At 39.1% G+C, this 15,784-nt stretch overlaps 1 protein-coding gene across 6 annotated transcripts in view; it reads left to right on the forward strand.

The window, feature by feature from the left end:
- Positions 1-15,784, forward strand: part of L3MBTL3 (L3MBTL histone methyl-lysine binding protein 3) — a 78,808-nt gene that overhangs the window by 13,286 nt on the left and 49,738 nt on the right. For all 6 annotated transcript variants that reach the window (XM_064708052.1, XM_064708049.1, XM_064708050.1 and 3 more), the window contains exons 3-6: positions 9,797-9,908; positions 12,095-12,254; positions 13,248-13,386; positions 14,692-14,776. In XM_064708052.1, the coding sequence (XP_064564122.1) occupies positions 9,797-9,908; positions 12,095-12,254; positions 13,248-13,386; positions 14,692-14,776 (496 nt within the window). The remainder of the gene's footprint in view (positions 1-9,796; positions 9,909-12,094; positions 12,255-13,247; positions 13,387-14,691; positions 14,777-15,784) is intronic.

Genomic DNA, 15,784 nt, shown 5'->3' on the forward strand with positions numbered 1-15,784 from the left:
GGTCATTATTTGGGGGTTTGTTTGCTTGTTTGCATTTTGTTGGCTACAAAAGCAACAATTTCATTGAAGGGATGAAATTGAAATGGAGCTATTTTAAGACTGACTGAAGGAAGAATAAATATTTTCTAACAATGCAAAATTATTCCAAGAAGGTCACTGTACCGGGGAACATCAAGATTCAGTGAGAGACTAGGTGTTCACACAGATATCATAACCAATTTGAGCTGTTAAAATAGTAAGGACTTTTAAGCTTTTATGATAATGGTAACGACTCATATTTCAAGACTGATTCTAAATAGTGATGGTTAAAATGGTGACTGATCTCTTGAAATTGTAAATGTGATTGTGGAAGATATGTTATGCTCTATGTGGAATTCTCAGAATGGGTTTAATGAGGATTATTTACCTGAACTCTCCTGTTCACAGAGTATTTTACATTGTGTCCTGAACCTAAAGAAAATGACCTTACGTAGCAGTTACTTATTGTGAGCTTGTGTGTGTCTTTCAAAAATTGTAATAGACTTGTTCCACTAAAGGCATCAAGCCATTGTTGTGTATTTACATTGAAATGCACTTGAAAAATCTGATGAAAACCCCATAATGGCGAGATACTTAAACACAGATGTTCTGGTTTTGCAGCTTGGTAATAGATTAGAGTATCTGAGTCATTTTATAACAAATAGTAAGCGATACCTTAAATATCCATTGTAGACAATGTATTGCTTAATTTCTCACGTTTAATCTTTTCTCTTCTTAAGATGTTCAGGGAAATTGAACAGTCAGATTTGGTAAACTGTATTGTATCAGCATAATAAGTTAAACCTATACAAAATATTGGAATGCTGCTTTTTAATATCAACACTTTAGGGAGTTACCTAATTGAAGTCCTTATTTTTAGTTGTATAAATAATATAGCATTTACTTGTCTTTACTGCTTGCATGATGAAGTGTCATGCTTATTTTAACATATGCATGTTTTAAGAAATCTCTTTCTTGTGTGTTTTGTTAAAATCCAGCCTGGAGTTATCAGGCAAGTATATATGAGCAACCATTCTTTTTAGAACCACTTAATTTTTGTGAATATGAGTTCCTCAATGGTGAAAAGTTGGTAAAACACTATTGTAAGCAGAGCAAAATGGTTTTGAAACATTTAAAAATAACTTTTCTCAATGTTTTCTTAAATTTCTTAAATCTAACTTTTCTTAAGGTACAGAGGAACTCTAAATCAGGAATAGATACTTGGATTATTTCTTTTTGTTGTTTCCCAGTCTAATCAAAATGAGGGAGCAAATCAGATACCAAGCCTCCATTCTCAGCCATGCCACAGTCTCTTATTCCTGAATCTGTTTCTATACCAGTAGAATGCTGAAAATGTTATTTTCCTATGAGTTTGGGCACTGTTAATTCTCAGGGTTTTGTCACATGTAGTTGGAGAAAGCTGTGGAAATACATTCTTATACAGACTTTGTTAAAAAAATCTTCAGCAAAAATAGTTAACACTCCTTGAACACTGCTTTGAACATGCTGTGTGACAGATCAGTAGTGAGTAGTTGTGGAAAATGCTAGAATTTCAAATTACATAGGGAATAGGGAGAATTAAAAATTGTACAGTATGATGCACTGAAGACTGTGAACAAAAATTTTAGCATTGTATATTAGTTCTTTCAATATGTTGAAATAAAACAGAAAACTTGAATTCCAGTAGAATTTAAAATAGTTTACAAATTACAGAATGCCTTCATGTGGCAGGCAAAGTAATGTATGCTCATCTGAAAAACATCAGTGCTTACCAGTTACTCTGCATGGTGTGAATGTAAATGTGAAACACTCCTCTTTTTTCTCTTTTTTTCTCTTTTTTTTTTCAAATCTCTGTGCTGAGTGCACACAGTAACACTATGGCTTCAAGATTTAAATATACTCATTAAATTGGAAAAGCTGTAATAATTTACAGTCACTTCCTACTGCAGTGACAGAAGTTTATGAAGTACTTCTTAATGCATTTTCTAGTGCTGTGTTTGGAAAGTGAGCAGTTATAAACTGCGTGGAGACAGAATTTTGGTTATTTCCAGCTTGAAAATTGTGCTTGAACCTAAAGGAAAAAAAATTAAAATTTAATGATGAAGAAATTAACCTGTAAATAAAGTTGGGCAGCAAATATTGTAGGAAACCTAACAGAGTAGTGGATATGAATGGTGGAGTAATGACCAGTGGTGTTTGGTATTTCCAGCAGTGCTGTCAAGAGGGCTAGAGTGTTTTGGATTGCTGTGTTTCTGAATGCAGGGGTGCTGCAGCAGCTCAAGACACTAAAGTGCATCCTTCCACCTGCCTGTTCTGAAGTTGTGTTCCAGCTTGCCTGGAATAATTAATGATTTTAAAACAACTTATTTTCTCACACTGTTATGGAAACATGGGTGGTGTCTCGGGTGATAACTTTGTGCAGTGCTTTTACAGTGCAACGCTGTTCCTGATCTCTCGAGGTGGCATGGGCTGCACTTCGAATCTGGGGAGGCAGGGAGGGTCCATGAGAGTGGTGTCCCTGGGAAACATCACTGGTAACTGGTTAAATTCTGCCAGCACTGGGAAGGTGCTGCTCCAGAGAGAAGATGGATTCCCTTCAGGGAAGGTGGTAAGGAGTAGCCTAGGGAGCAGAAAACAAGGTAGATGGGGACTTCCTCTGACCATGTGCGAGCCCCAGCAGATCTACCCAGTGGCCTGGTCCTTTCCACATGAAATTAACGTTGTTCTGTTGCAATCTACTGTAATTAATTAGCTCTTGCTCTGCTTCAGTGCCATGGATTTCTGGTTAAAACTTTCCAATGTCATAAAATGAGTGAACCTTATGTAAAGAAAAGAAAGACCAAAAAAGGAAATTTCACTATTAAACTCGTTAAAACTGCAAAAGCAAGAAATGCTGGATTTAGGTTTGCCTTTGGATTTTTATTTGGGTTCCCTCATGTGTATTCATGGTAGTCTTAAGTGATCACATGAAATTTTACCACAAAGTCCTCTGTGCTATTTGCTGTAGATGCTGTTAAATTTGCAAACAACTGGGCAGAGGGTTTCAGGAAGGAAAAGGAATAGTTTTGTGACTGTTGCAGGTAAATACCGCACAGGAACGCTTAGCACCGCGCTTGTTTCTACCGCAGCCTTTCTGCGCAATGCTGAGCAACTCACTGGAACCAAATTTTTGGCAGGTAGCCATTTTTTATTTGCTTGCTAGCTTGGGCTTCCCATGAGATATTAGTGTTTTGTATCTAGAAATACTCTGGCCAAAATAATTTGGAGCCAGGGTTGCCTTGTAGGTCAACTTCTGGATCAATAAACGTCATCTTGGCAGGCCTTGACTTCTGGCTCTGTTGCTGATTTATGTGTCACCTTAAGAAAGTCTGTTTAGCTGCAATTTCCTACTCAAGTGGAGATAATAAGGCAGGCTGAGTTTGCAGTGTAGAGAAATCAGTGGGAAGCCCTCTGGTACTGAGATAATTCTTGAGCACTTGAAGTGGGATGGGAGGGGGTTTGGAAGAGCCTGAGGAGTGTCTAAGAATAAAGTAGATAAACATTACTGCAGACAGGACTGAGGTATTGGTATATACTGGGAAAATGTCAGTCTCTCTTGCTAAAGGAATATGTTTTCTGATGGTACCTTAGCTTTCTGTTCAGCAGTAATGAGAGAATGCTCCTATTATTTTTTATTTTTGGAAGGATATAATTTGATAGCAATTCCTTCCTGCTTGTGCCTGCCCAGATAGGAAAAAAACCCTTTCTTTTTGGATGCAAATTGTTCTCTCTTCTTTGTTACTTCAGGATTAGCCTGTTGCAGTGTTACTGAAGCATCTTAAAATCAGTCCAAGACTGGTGGAAGTGCTTGCCCTTCTTGCTGACACCATCTTTCCAGTGAGAGTGCGTCTGGCCTTGCCCCTTGGTTGTGGTGAGGAATTTAATTTCTGCTGACTGTGATTTAGGAGGTGTAGATACCCTGTGATCCCACTGAAGTTTGTCTTTTGCCATACTTGCAGCGTAGCAGTGTGCAGGCAGGATCCTTTCTCATGAGTGAAGAAGCAGAATTGGCAGGTGCAGAAACAGCACATTTCCCCAGTATTCTCTATCCCTAAAAGAGTCAAAATTTTGTGACCAGGCAACTGTAAGGGGTCACATGCTAACTGAGTGCTTTAAAATAAGCTGGGAGCAGAGTGCTCAGAAGGATGAAGAGCTACCAAAGGGAGGTTGTTTCTTTTCTAAGTGGCTGAGAACAGAGATTTTGTTTCAGGAGTTACTTTACACTGCATTGTAACAGTAATTGCTAGAGTGCCTAAAGCTTTTTAAGATATGTGTTCTTTGTTGTACATAGGGGTTTTTTAAAAAGAAAATAAACAGCCATTCTGCTTTCAAACCATGTAGAGTAAATAAGACTGGCTTTACTGCTTGAAGAAAGTGTATAAAAATACCAACAGCTGCCTCATTTTTCTGAATGCTATTCAGCCCTTGCCTGGGGCAGGGGTTCTGTGGAAAAAGTAGTATGTGATTGTGCATGTAAAGAGTGTATCACACACACAGGGAAGAGGGGTCTGGTTGAATGGACAAGCTCTGGCATTTAATAACTTATTCAACTTCAGTAATACGTTATAAATAGTTTGGCATGTAGCAGGATGTGGTTGGACAATTCAATGGTGACAGGCAATTCCTTCACTTTAAAAAGACTGTAAAATGCCAGGAAAGCTCTTATTTGTTTGAGGAGTCCCACTGAAACCACTGTGACTAAATGGGGATTAACATCAAGAATGATGATAACTTTTTGCTAGCTAGAGATCAGAGTGTGGTTCTTGTATCACTGAAGTCCCAGGTGTCACTCCTCTTGACAAATTGCTGTGGAATCCTGCTACTTTAAGCTTAGCTACTTCATAGGCATTAAAAGTGTTGAACATTTACTCAGTTTACTTGTGTTTTGGATATTTAAAACTTTGCAGATTTCTTCTGAGAGTGTTCACAGTCACTGTTGTGGCGTCAAGATATGTTTTGTTGCTGAAGTTCTGTCAGAATGCAGCAACAATTGTCTTTATTGCAATGAACTCTTTGTCCTTGTCTTGCCCAGTAGATGGTGGTGTTGGCTGATTTTTCTAATTTATTTTAAAGCTGTGCATTAACATATGTGGGGTTTTGGTCTTTTTTTTTTCTCCTTTGCATTTCAATTGCTCATCCTTTTTTTTTTTTTTTTTTTGTGTCTGTCCTCCCAAATAATAATTTTACCATATGTAAAACAATAGCAGCTTTTATTCTGATTGGATATCTGTGGGAACTGATGAGATCTGTTACATTCTTAAGGGGGCACAGGTAGCAGCAAACACTAATAGTTTGATCTGTGTTGCTCTGAATTGGACACATGTAACAGTGGGGACTTAATTTGAAACTAGATTGTATGCATTTGTTCCCAACAGGTTTGAGTTTTTAAGAAATAATCTACAATATGATAGACATTTTGCATTGTTTGCGATTTTTGTTCATCCCACAGAGAGACAAATGCTCAAGAGTACTTTTATGAAATATGGAAAAGAGAACTGAAAGCCCTTTTAGCATTCAATTAGCCATACATAAAACCACAGTGTCTTCCAGCCAGCAGGATAAGGCACAGAACTTCCATTGGAAATGGAAATTCTCTAAACCCACTGGAGTTGTGCTTTGTCATGTTCCCTGGGATTTCTGTGGTTCAGAAAGAATGACAGGCTGAGCAGGAAGATGGAGAATATTTTCATAAGAGCAGAGGGACCATGTGCTTAGCACAATAAAATGGAGTTTGAGGGGGTACATAATTCCTGGCTCTATCATATACCAAGAGAGTAAGTATTGGGGTACTACAGCTATGTAATCCATAGGTTAATGTGGTTTAAGAAAAAATGGGTACAAACTGACAATGAATATGTGGAAATTAAAATATATAAGAAACTTTTTCAAGAAAGAAATTCAGGACTTTCAGTGCACTGGTAACAGAAAACCTGCCTTCTTCTGAAACATTTATGAAATACTTTGTGTGATACTATTGCTTGTAGTAGACAAAGGCTTCATATCAGTGGTTTATGATACTTGTTTCAGTCCTGTGTAAATTTTCATACAATTTTAATTTTTTTGAAAAGGTTTATTAAGAGTAATTTTCATCCCAGTAGAAAAACCTAGCATGTAGATGGACATAAATGGTTCAGAAAGTATTGATAATGTTTGATTATTATTTATTTAAGCCTTGAATTCCCTCAGTATGTTCATTATCTATTGAATGAATATTAAAATTTTCCTGGGGATAAAATTAACAGTCATAAAAGCTGGAGTTTTTAGTATATCAAGGCATCATTTCTCAAGAACATGAAAATGTATCTCAGCTCTTTGTGGAAGGAATCTCTAATGATTTAAATGGAAGCTACTGTTGTTGATCCTTGTGGAAAGTGCAGACAAGGCAGCTGAGTAAGTTCTGTGTTGTATACTTACCTGTTGGCAGCTGGACTCTTCCTGCCAACTCAGTTACAATATGTTTGCATTAAAAGAATTGCAGTTTCTTCAGCATGTATATTTTTGCCCTCATTGCTCGCCTGTACACAAAACATTGGAATTTAAATTTCCTACCCAGATGCTGTATTTATTCCTGTTTACCTTCATATGAATTTGTTCAGGAAAGCTGCTGAGGTTTCTTTTTCTTCTCTGTTGCTGTCTGACCTTTTAAGACCATTGGCTTCATAGCATGGGACAGAGAATAACCTTAAGAGATTACTTAAAATTTGCCAACAGGCATTTGACAAAAGTCAAGTGGATTGAATTTATACACAATAAGCCTTATAATTTATTCACTTAAAAAACATTGTAGTGACAAAAATCGGTCTTTCTTGTTAGTCTGTTTGTTAAGTGCTTGGTTATGGCCTTTGTTTCCATCAAGGGGAGTTTCACTGTTTGATGCAATGAGGATTGAAGGGAAATCCCTTTATCTAATGCAAATTTCTATATTTACTTCAGGAGTTTTGTGACTTGAAAACAACTTTTTACTTCTCAGAAAGCTGTGGATCCATCCTCAGAAGCTGGCTGCCTGGCACTGTCACCTGCTGTGACATTTCAAAATGTCAAGACACTTAGGGAAGTGCCTGGGAAGACTGCCCTTACTGTATTTTAGCTTGGAGGAAATATTGTGATGAAACCTTTACTTTTAGGTTTTCTGTTGCCCACACTTTAAGTAGAAGAGGCTTACAAATGTGTTGAATTTTTTTCATAGGCACATAAACCACCATTAATCTAGATCCTTTTTTGTCATGCTTCCAGCAGCATACACTAGTTGGCATGTTGCTCTGGCAGCTCTTATCCTATGATGACTTTGTGCAGCATGCTGCTTTGTACATCTATTTATCCTGTTTTTAAGCAGTTAACCTTTGTCACAAGCTGTTCATGTCTTTTGCTCCCCAGCTAAAACCACAGTATTATTTCCCAGGTCTGAGGTGTTGTTCTGGGTTAGCCACAAAGAGCTTGGTGTTTCCATTACTGCTGATGCTGTCACTGGGGAAATAGGGAGTGAGAGCAGTCATGAATTCAAGTTTGCCTCCAAACAGGAGCTGGAGGCCTCTGACACTGGTAAAGGCAAAGCTGCAGGCAAAACCAGGAGTTACAGTGATCAATGAGGCAGTGCCCAGTTGAGCTGTTGTGCCCTCCTGCCTGCTAAGGCAGTGGCAAGCTGTCACTCCCCATCACTGAGACCATCTTAGCGTGGTTGCCTGGCTTTGAGGAACTCCTTGAGGAGCTTTTCTTTAATGGTTCAGCTCTTGCTGCTGTTAGCAGCCTCCAGGGAAAGAGTGGCTTGGAGCTGCCTTCCCTGCAGTCATCTGTCTTCCATTGTTCGGTGCCCATCAGTCAGCGCTGAGCCCTCTGGAGCCAGAAGGGCTGGCAGGTCACTGCACTGCCTGGGGGCATGTCCTTGCATTCCACAGCAGGTCCCAGTGGAGGAGGAACATGTGTGTGGTGTCAGGGCTGGCCATTGATTGAACCTGCAGACACATCCCAGGTATTTAGGTGTCCCAGGACTGCTCAGAAATACCTTTGGTGCTTGGATGTTCCAGCTGACACTGTATGAAGGTGTGGGAGAGTGTTTCAAAGAGCTGCTCAGTCACCTCCCTGTGCCCAGCCTGCTGGTAGGCTGCAGCAACCTGCAGGTGTCTTGGCTCGTGTTCACAGCTTGCCTGCTGTGAGACAGCTCTTGCAGAGTTGGAGCTCTTGAAAGCAAGAAAGGTTTTCCCTCTGACATCCACCTGTTGCAGTGGCAGCAAAGCACAAATAGCAAAAATGAGCTTAGCCAAAATAGGAACTAGACTGAGTGTGTAAGTCAGCTGTAAGACTCTTCTGAATAGTAACTCCACTGCTTTTCTGTGGTTGGAACAGCATGAATGTCTCTCCACAAACTGAAGCATCAGCACGTGGTGTTTAGTGCATTTGGTTGCCTTTCAAAGTTGAACTCATGGTGTTTCAGTCCAGATGGATTTATCAGCAGTTTGTCCATGCTTTCATATCTGTTGTGAGCACAGCTGATAGCAAGCAAAAATCTTAGCTCCAGAAATCTTACGACTGTGTGAGGACTGCTTCTTCCTTTCCTTCCCCCCAGCTTATTTCTTAGCTGTTCACATTCCGTAGAGCTGGGAGGACTGTATTAGTGAAAGCACACTTTATATGTGTGTGTATATGGGAGTCACCTTTGCTTGCAGCCAGAATGGCTTATTTTCAGTACTGTACATAGCAGGGTCCAAAGTGAGGGGGTGTGATGTGTTCAACAGCCTCTGGAGGCACAGAAAGGGTCAGCGTAGTGCCAGGCAATTGTTCCCGTTCCCATTCTCCAAGGTAAAGTAGCCTGACCAGAGAAAGAGAAATAGGCTTCATGCTATGGCCTTGAAGGAATATCCTCTCTGGTGGATGCCAGGGAGCTTTGAAGGACTCTCTCAGATGTAATTTTCCCTGTAGAAAGCTGTTGGTAGGAGCACCACACTGATAAAGACCTGCTCTCTGTGGCAGAGGCACCCCTTCACTGTTCAGAGCAGGCGTCAGGGACAGAACACTGCCTTGGGCTAAACCCAGGTCACCAGCTGGGCCTGCAAACCACGCAGTGACTGGGAAGCAGAATTATTTTGGTGTGGTAGTGCTGTAATCACTACAGCATTGGGAAGAAACTTTTCATCTGGCAGCAGGACAGCTATAACTCGCAGTGCTCCAGTGTAAACACAGCATGTGGGGCATTGTTGAGCCGCGCGTCTGGCTGACAGTAATATCACATTCAGCGTGTAATTAAACACCTCATAAACTGCCTTGAGATGTTTGTTTATGTGTGCTTTTTAGTGGAGAAGTACTGTGTTTTCAGGGGATGCTGAAATTTCTGTACTCCGTGAAGCATTTGGTGTGTGATGTTCATTCAGCTCCCTTGTCCTCAGAAAGAATACTCAGTGTCTGGAGTGTGTTATTTTGCTGGCAGTGAAAAACATATGGTATGGGGTTGTTCCCATGAATTTCTGTTACTGTTTTTTTTTTTTTAATATGGGTGCAAGTTAGATATTGGAGGCATCTGTATCAGTATCTATTGCAAATTAATATTTATAGATATCAAAATGAATGCACATTTAGCTTGATCAAAGCAAGAACGGCTTGTTTTGAATTCCGTGGGGATAAGCAGAAACACACAGAAAATAGGCAGTGTGGTGAGAACACCATGTAAAAACTATTTTGAATAGCAGATACTTCAGGAGACTTCCAGTAAATTTTTACTGTGCTATGTGCCATTTGTTTTGTCTTACAGTTTAGAGTCAATGAATTTGGGGCCCTGGAAGTAATTACAGATGAAACTGAGATGGAAAGTGTTAAAAAGGCAACTGCTACCACAACCTGGATGGTTCCAACTGCTCAAGAAGGTCAGTTAAGAAGCAGTAAACATTTTCTGTGATGGACTGTAGTTTCTTTAATGCGTCAACTTTCCTGAAAGCTTGCATCCAAAGTGAAAAAAAAAAACAACAAAACAATTTACTTGCCTTAATGGACAAAGTATCTCTGATGAAGTAACCTGTTTCTTGGGATGTAAATTAGTATAAAAATAAATTCATTTCAAGTTGAAAGCAAATAATTCCACTGTAAACATCTGAAATTCAATTACAGCCACATTTTTTTCCTTAAAGTAATTTTCTCTAAATTTAGATTTGGTATTTTCCCTCTGTTTAATTTGCAAAATAGTAAATTTCTTTTAATTATTGAGAATTTAAAATTTTAAGTTATTGAATTTTTTGTTGAGCTGGTTCTCCCAGACTTTCCACGGACTTTGCCAACAGCCTAGAGTTGATTTGTGCACTGCAAACTGCCTTGGTATGGTCAGCACAGCTGCCAGCACCCATGTCAGTGTCCAGTGTGCAGTGTGTACCCCCACAGATGCCTTGCTCCTGACAACTATGCTTTTTTGCAGCATTAAAATCAGTCTGCAGTAACAGCTAATGTTTATCTTGGTGAAATTCTTAGAGTTGTAATATCTATCTACCAGATCAAGTGTTTCCTGAATTTAAATTTGTGAAGAAAGAAACACCTGTTTTGTTCAAGGAAAGTTGGTTTACATGGTCATAAATTACTGCAATCTTTTTATACTGACTCCAGTAATGATGGAGGAGTGAGGAAGAAAATATCACAACTGGTTTTGTGATTATTTACAACTACCTAGTTTTTTTCCTTGTTGGTATTACATTTGATCAACTTCCTTTTAAAATATGTATTCTGTAAGTCCTTTGAAGAGCAGACATCACAATTTTTGTTTCATAATCTTCCCTAAAGCATGAGAAGTCAGTGAGAGCTTTCCTTTGCTGCTCCCTCACAGTGAGTTCACAGTTGTCATGTGGGACATTTACACTGGTAGGAAAGTGGTTTGGGACCCCCAAGGTCTGAAGCTGCAGACCACTGTTAATGTGTTCTCTGGCAGGGCAGTGATAGTTAATTCAGGTTTCAAATCTGTGAGGAGAGTAGCATCATTGTGAGAGTGTAGTAGCACAACAGATTCTCTGCTTAGACTGAGAGATCAGTTACAGCAAAGCACACAACTGCATCCCCTCCAGTCTGACAAACCTAAACACAAACTTGTGTTTCTACTGAATTGAACTGTTCATGAACATACAGACATAAAGAGTAAGCATTCTGCTGCTACCTGACACCATCCTTGATTAATTTAGGGCTCCCCAAAAGTAAAATCACTGCTAAAATTTTCTGCTGTGAGAATAAATAGTTGTTTTGAGCCACTTATGATGCTGGTGTGTAAATATAACATACATTATATATTCTTCTGGGGGAGGTAGCCTGCATGCAAGAGTTCATTTGACTCTGCTTTCAAAGACAGTACAGTGCTTAAGCAACATAAATAGTCTGTGACTTGAAGTTTGTCTTTTGGGGAGGTACAAAGACAACAACCTGCTCTAGAGGCCAGAGTACTTGACAGTGCTTCATATGCTTCATACTTGCTTGTGAGGAAAAGTAACTGCACTCTCTCCTGCATACAGCTTCTCCTAGGCTCTCTGCCTGTTGTGGGGAAATTGCAGCTTAGGATCAGTGAGTAACTTGGTATTTGAAGATTGCTTTGTTAGAAGTTGAGTGATGTTTCACTTCTGGTGGACCCCAGGCAGGTTGAGCAGTAGCTGCTGCTAGAGACTGCAGAGTGTAGTCAGCAGTTTGCTTCCAGAAATAATTTCAACTAATGAAAAGATAACTTGCTCCAGCCCTTTTCTCCCAAATTTAGGTATAGGCGTATCAGCAAGAAATGAGGTCATGGATTCTAAACAGTATGGCTCTGTGAGCAGTCAGTGCCTGTCACAAAATTCAGTCCTTCCACAAGCAGCCACATCAAGCTGTGACAGAACCATAGAACAGTGGGTTCCTCTCTCCTGTTGCAGTGTGAAAACCTGATCTGCTTGTCAGCAATCTGGACCTCATACAAACACTAATTCCTAGTTCTTCATTCTGACAAGAGTGGTGTGGCTGATGTTTTTCTGTTTGCTTGGCAAGGCCTGCTAAGGACATTTGGGAATGTATCACCTCTGCCTAAGTGAAGTTAACTTTTGTCATTGTGCAGCCTTTTCAGAAAAGACAGGGATCCCCACAAGGTTGAAGGAAACTGCAAAAGTGGATGGACTTGTTTTCTGTGAAAACTGTTACCGCTATGGTACCATAGAAGAATTTGTTCCTGAAGGGAAATTTTGCAGCCAGAAATGTGCCCAGCAAGGAAAAAACAAGTAGGTACTATAACAAAGCATAGAAGCAAAGAATTTGGCATAAATGCAGCATGAGAGTGAAGTGGTGGGATAAAATGTTCATGATGGGGCAGAGGGAGGTATTAAGCAGACAAGTTTCAGTGTCACCATTGGTTTATAATGTTCTTTCACTGTTTTTTTGTGTAAATGCCTTAACAACATTTGGTTTTGTCTAACACTGACATTGAAGGCAGTCTTTTTTACTCAGTGTGCTGTGTTCTGCTGTCAGATGCAAGCAGTAAAACAGTCTATGGGATGCATGAATCAGTGTCAGACTCCCACCCTGTTTCAGTCATTGGAATTAAGATAACCAGTAATGAGATGGTTGGGGTGGTAAGTTAATTATAATTAAGTGCAAGAGCTGTTTTATAGTTGACAGTGAGTGAAAACATGAGCATACTGCAGTTTCTCAGCTCCTCTTTTTCAGTTAGTGCATTTCATCGCATCATAAAAGCATGTTTGTGTTAGTGTGTCCATTCTGTATTGCATATTGCTAGATTTTGGCAGTTTTAAACATTTATGGTTTTGTACATTTTCCTTAGTTTTAGCTAATTGCTTCAAAGTTTCCTGTTCTGATTTCTTGTTTAGCAATTTGTACAGTCACATACCAGCTTTCTCCAATTGGATTTGTCAGACTTAACAATTACCTTTGCCTTCCTCTCTTCTAAACTGCCCTGCAGTCCTAAACATTTCACAGTTTGCTTCTCCGGGAGACTTGATGGTACATGAAAAAAGACACACTGTTTAAAACATGTAAAACTTGTTCAGCAGAAGCTGACAGCTTTCCTTTTACAGTTGCTATTGTGTGTCTCTCAGATTAATTCTTTTGACAGACTTAATTTTCAGTAGTATTTCTAAGAATATATTCTGTGTAATACTATGGGACCCACACATTTACTTGCTTTTTTACTTGTTTTATGAATATGAGAAGTGAAATAATATTGGCTTTGTGTCATTTTGTTACTTCTGTGATAGAGAACCAAAGGAGGAAAATCCCAGCATGGAATGCAATGGGGAAGATGATTCTAAAGGCATTCGGAAAAGAAAAGCAAAAGTACCTCTCAAAGAAGAGTCAAGGGATAATGGGGAGAAGAAGGAGAATCCAGATGAAATTGTTAGTATGCATCATAAACCCATTCCTGCAAGTATTTGGGTGGGAGTTCTGCCTTGTGTTGCAATGTCAGTAGCTCCATCAGCGCACAAAGAGGAGAGACTTCATCACTCTGTCAGAGCCACAATAAGTGTTTGTTTCGTTTGCCAATTTAATTATGCCTCAGCAGTAAATTGTAATTATTGACAATGAATTGATAAAAGCTAGTTTTGGTCTCTTTTCCCTGCTTTTTTAAGAACAGAACAAAAAGAATTCAAAGGAAAAATGATGCTAATGTTTACTTGCCATGTCTTCAGCATGGAAAAACAGGAGTACATATTTCCCAACAACCCTGTTACTTTGTCATTCTACACATGAATAAATAACTATAGACCACTAATTTATTTACAAAGAAAGCTATACTACAGTTAAGAAGGGAATACTTTGGATTTTCTTGGTGTAACTTGCCTTTTAAAATCATATCCCAAAATTTGTTCTGCTTTTGTGTGGCAGTGTAATTTGCTTTGGGGCACCTTTTGTTTTCTTTTCCTTTTGGATTTATTCTTAATTTTAGAAAAAAACTTACCCCACAGTACCTTCCCATAATGCTTGTTTCTTGTAGTATGTGTTTTCTTCCTAATAGCTGTCACACTCCTGGGGGTAGCACAGTTTTCAGGGAGAAGGGTAGATTCTGCAACTACAGAATTGTCAAAAGGATGAAGACACTTAGAGTTGTCAGGAGGGAGTTTGCAGCTCTCTGTGCAGCAGTATCTTAGGCAAAAGTCAGGGGACACCTTCTTTGTCTCCATGCATCTGCCCTCCCAGATGAGTATTTACTCTGCTCATCTGTTCAGATGCTCACAAAACTATTAATACAAAAACAGTGAAAAAAATTGAAAGGATCACACTGCCATTTTGTATTTAATAAAGCAATTGTACATTTGGAAAAGAAAAACCAGATTAAAACGGTGTGAGGTTTTCTTTTAAATTATTTTGGAGGCATGAAGATGCCAAAGATACTGTTATTTATCAGTGTCCCAGCGGGGTCTGCTGCAGGCTTTGTGGTCTGTGGGTCAATGCTGGCTGGCTGAGTGCCAAGTGGTGAGAGCCCTTCTGCCTGCCATTTTCACTGTGTTTGCTGTGATTTGTCACTGATGGCTCACTTGGCTTCTATGAGACATCTGCACGCTTGTTTGAGGTAGGAGGGAGCTGGGTGAATAACCATTTAAATGAAGTCACAGTTTAAAATTCAGTATCTCAACTTTTATCATATTAGACTTCTAAGCTAATGAGCTTACTGTACTATTTTTTTTTCTCTTTCTAATTTAGGAGGACAAACCTGAAGGAAGGATCTTGAGAGTCTCACAGAGAGCCAGGAGAAAAAGAAAAGGGGACATAACAGTTTTGAAACAAAGTAAGTTATATTATGGAGCAAAAATCTCAACCATCAATTCTTCAGGTAATAGCCATATCTTATTGTGGATTGCCAGCATTGTTTCACAAAATTTATATTCCCTATTGAATTTTTTTCATTACTGTAAAAAGACAGTGACAGTGTTATTTATAGCAATTAAATTTTAAGGCAGCATGGAGGAGGATCTGGTGAGTGTAAATGCAACTAATGTGCATTTTAGGTTTTTTTCTTTTCATCCCTCTAAATAGTGCCAGTATTAGAGGGAATCAGCTCCATTGAGTTCCCAGATGCTGAAAGACATGTATCAAGCAGAAGTGAAAGTTTACTTTTGTTTCCTTGGGGATCAATTTTGCATCTTCATTATGTGCTGGAAATAGACACGTTTATGGAACTGTTTAGGAATAATTGCTATAATCAATCCAAAGGGACATATACTGCATCAAGCAACATAATAAAACATATTTTAAATGAGTGCTGTTCTTTCAAGCTATTTGTATGATAGATAGTTTTAGGAAGAATGGGAGAATCAGCTGCTATTATACCTCAGTGGTACACCAACCACAGACCTACATCTTGCCCTCCAGAGTGCGTCTTATGGTAGATGGGGAGACATTAACAGAGGTTGCCAGGCCACTCATCAACACAGAACTCCAGTTAGCTCTGATGCACACCAGGCAGATAACTAGATGCAACAATAAATATTATGAAAGATCTCCCTCCCAAAACAGAATCATGTCTGAAATGTTTCTACAGTTGCTTCTAAGGCTGAAGAGATAAGAAGTGTGTGAGACACAGGGACAAAGCTGATGCTTTGTGGAAATCACTGCTGCCCACTGACAGAATGATTTACAAATTTCTTCTGTTAGGTTTTTTTTTAAATTTTTATTTGGGAAAACATCAGTATAAAAGTATAAACTGGTATCAAAGACCAATTTGTATTCAGAACCAAGTGCAATTAATTTCTTTAATGGAATAGATGAAAACTGGGTAAATCCCAAATAAAACTAA

Source organism: Zonotrichia leucophrys, chromosome 3 (assembly GCF_028769735.1).
Source record: "Zonotrichia leucophrys gambelii isolate GWCS_2022_RI chromosome 3, RI_Zleu_2.0, whole genome shotgun sequence".
NCBI lineage: Eukaryota > Metazoa > Chordata > Aves > Passeriformes > Passerellidae > Zonotrichia > Zonotrichia leucophrys.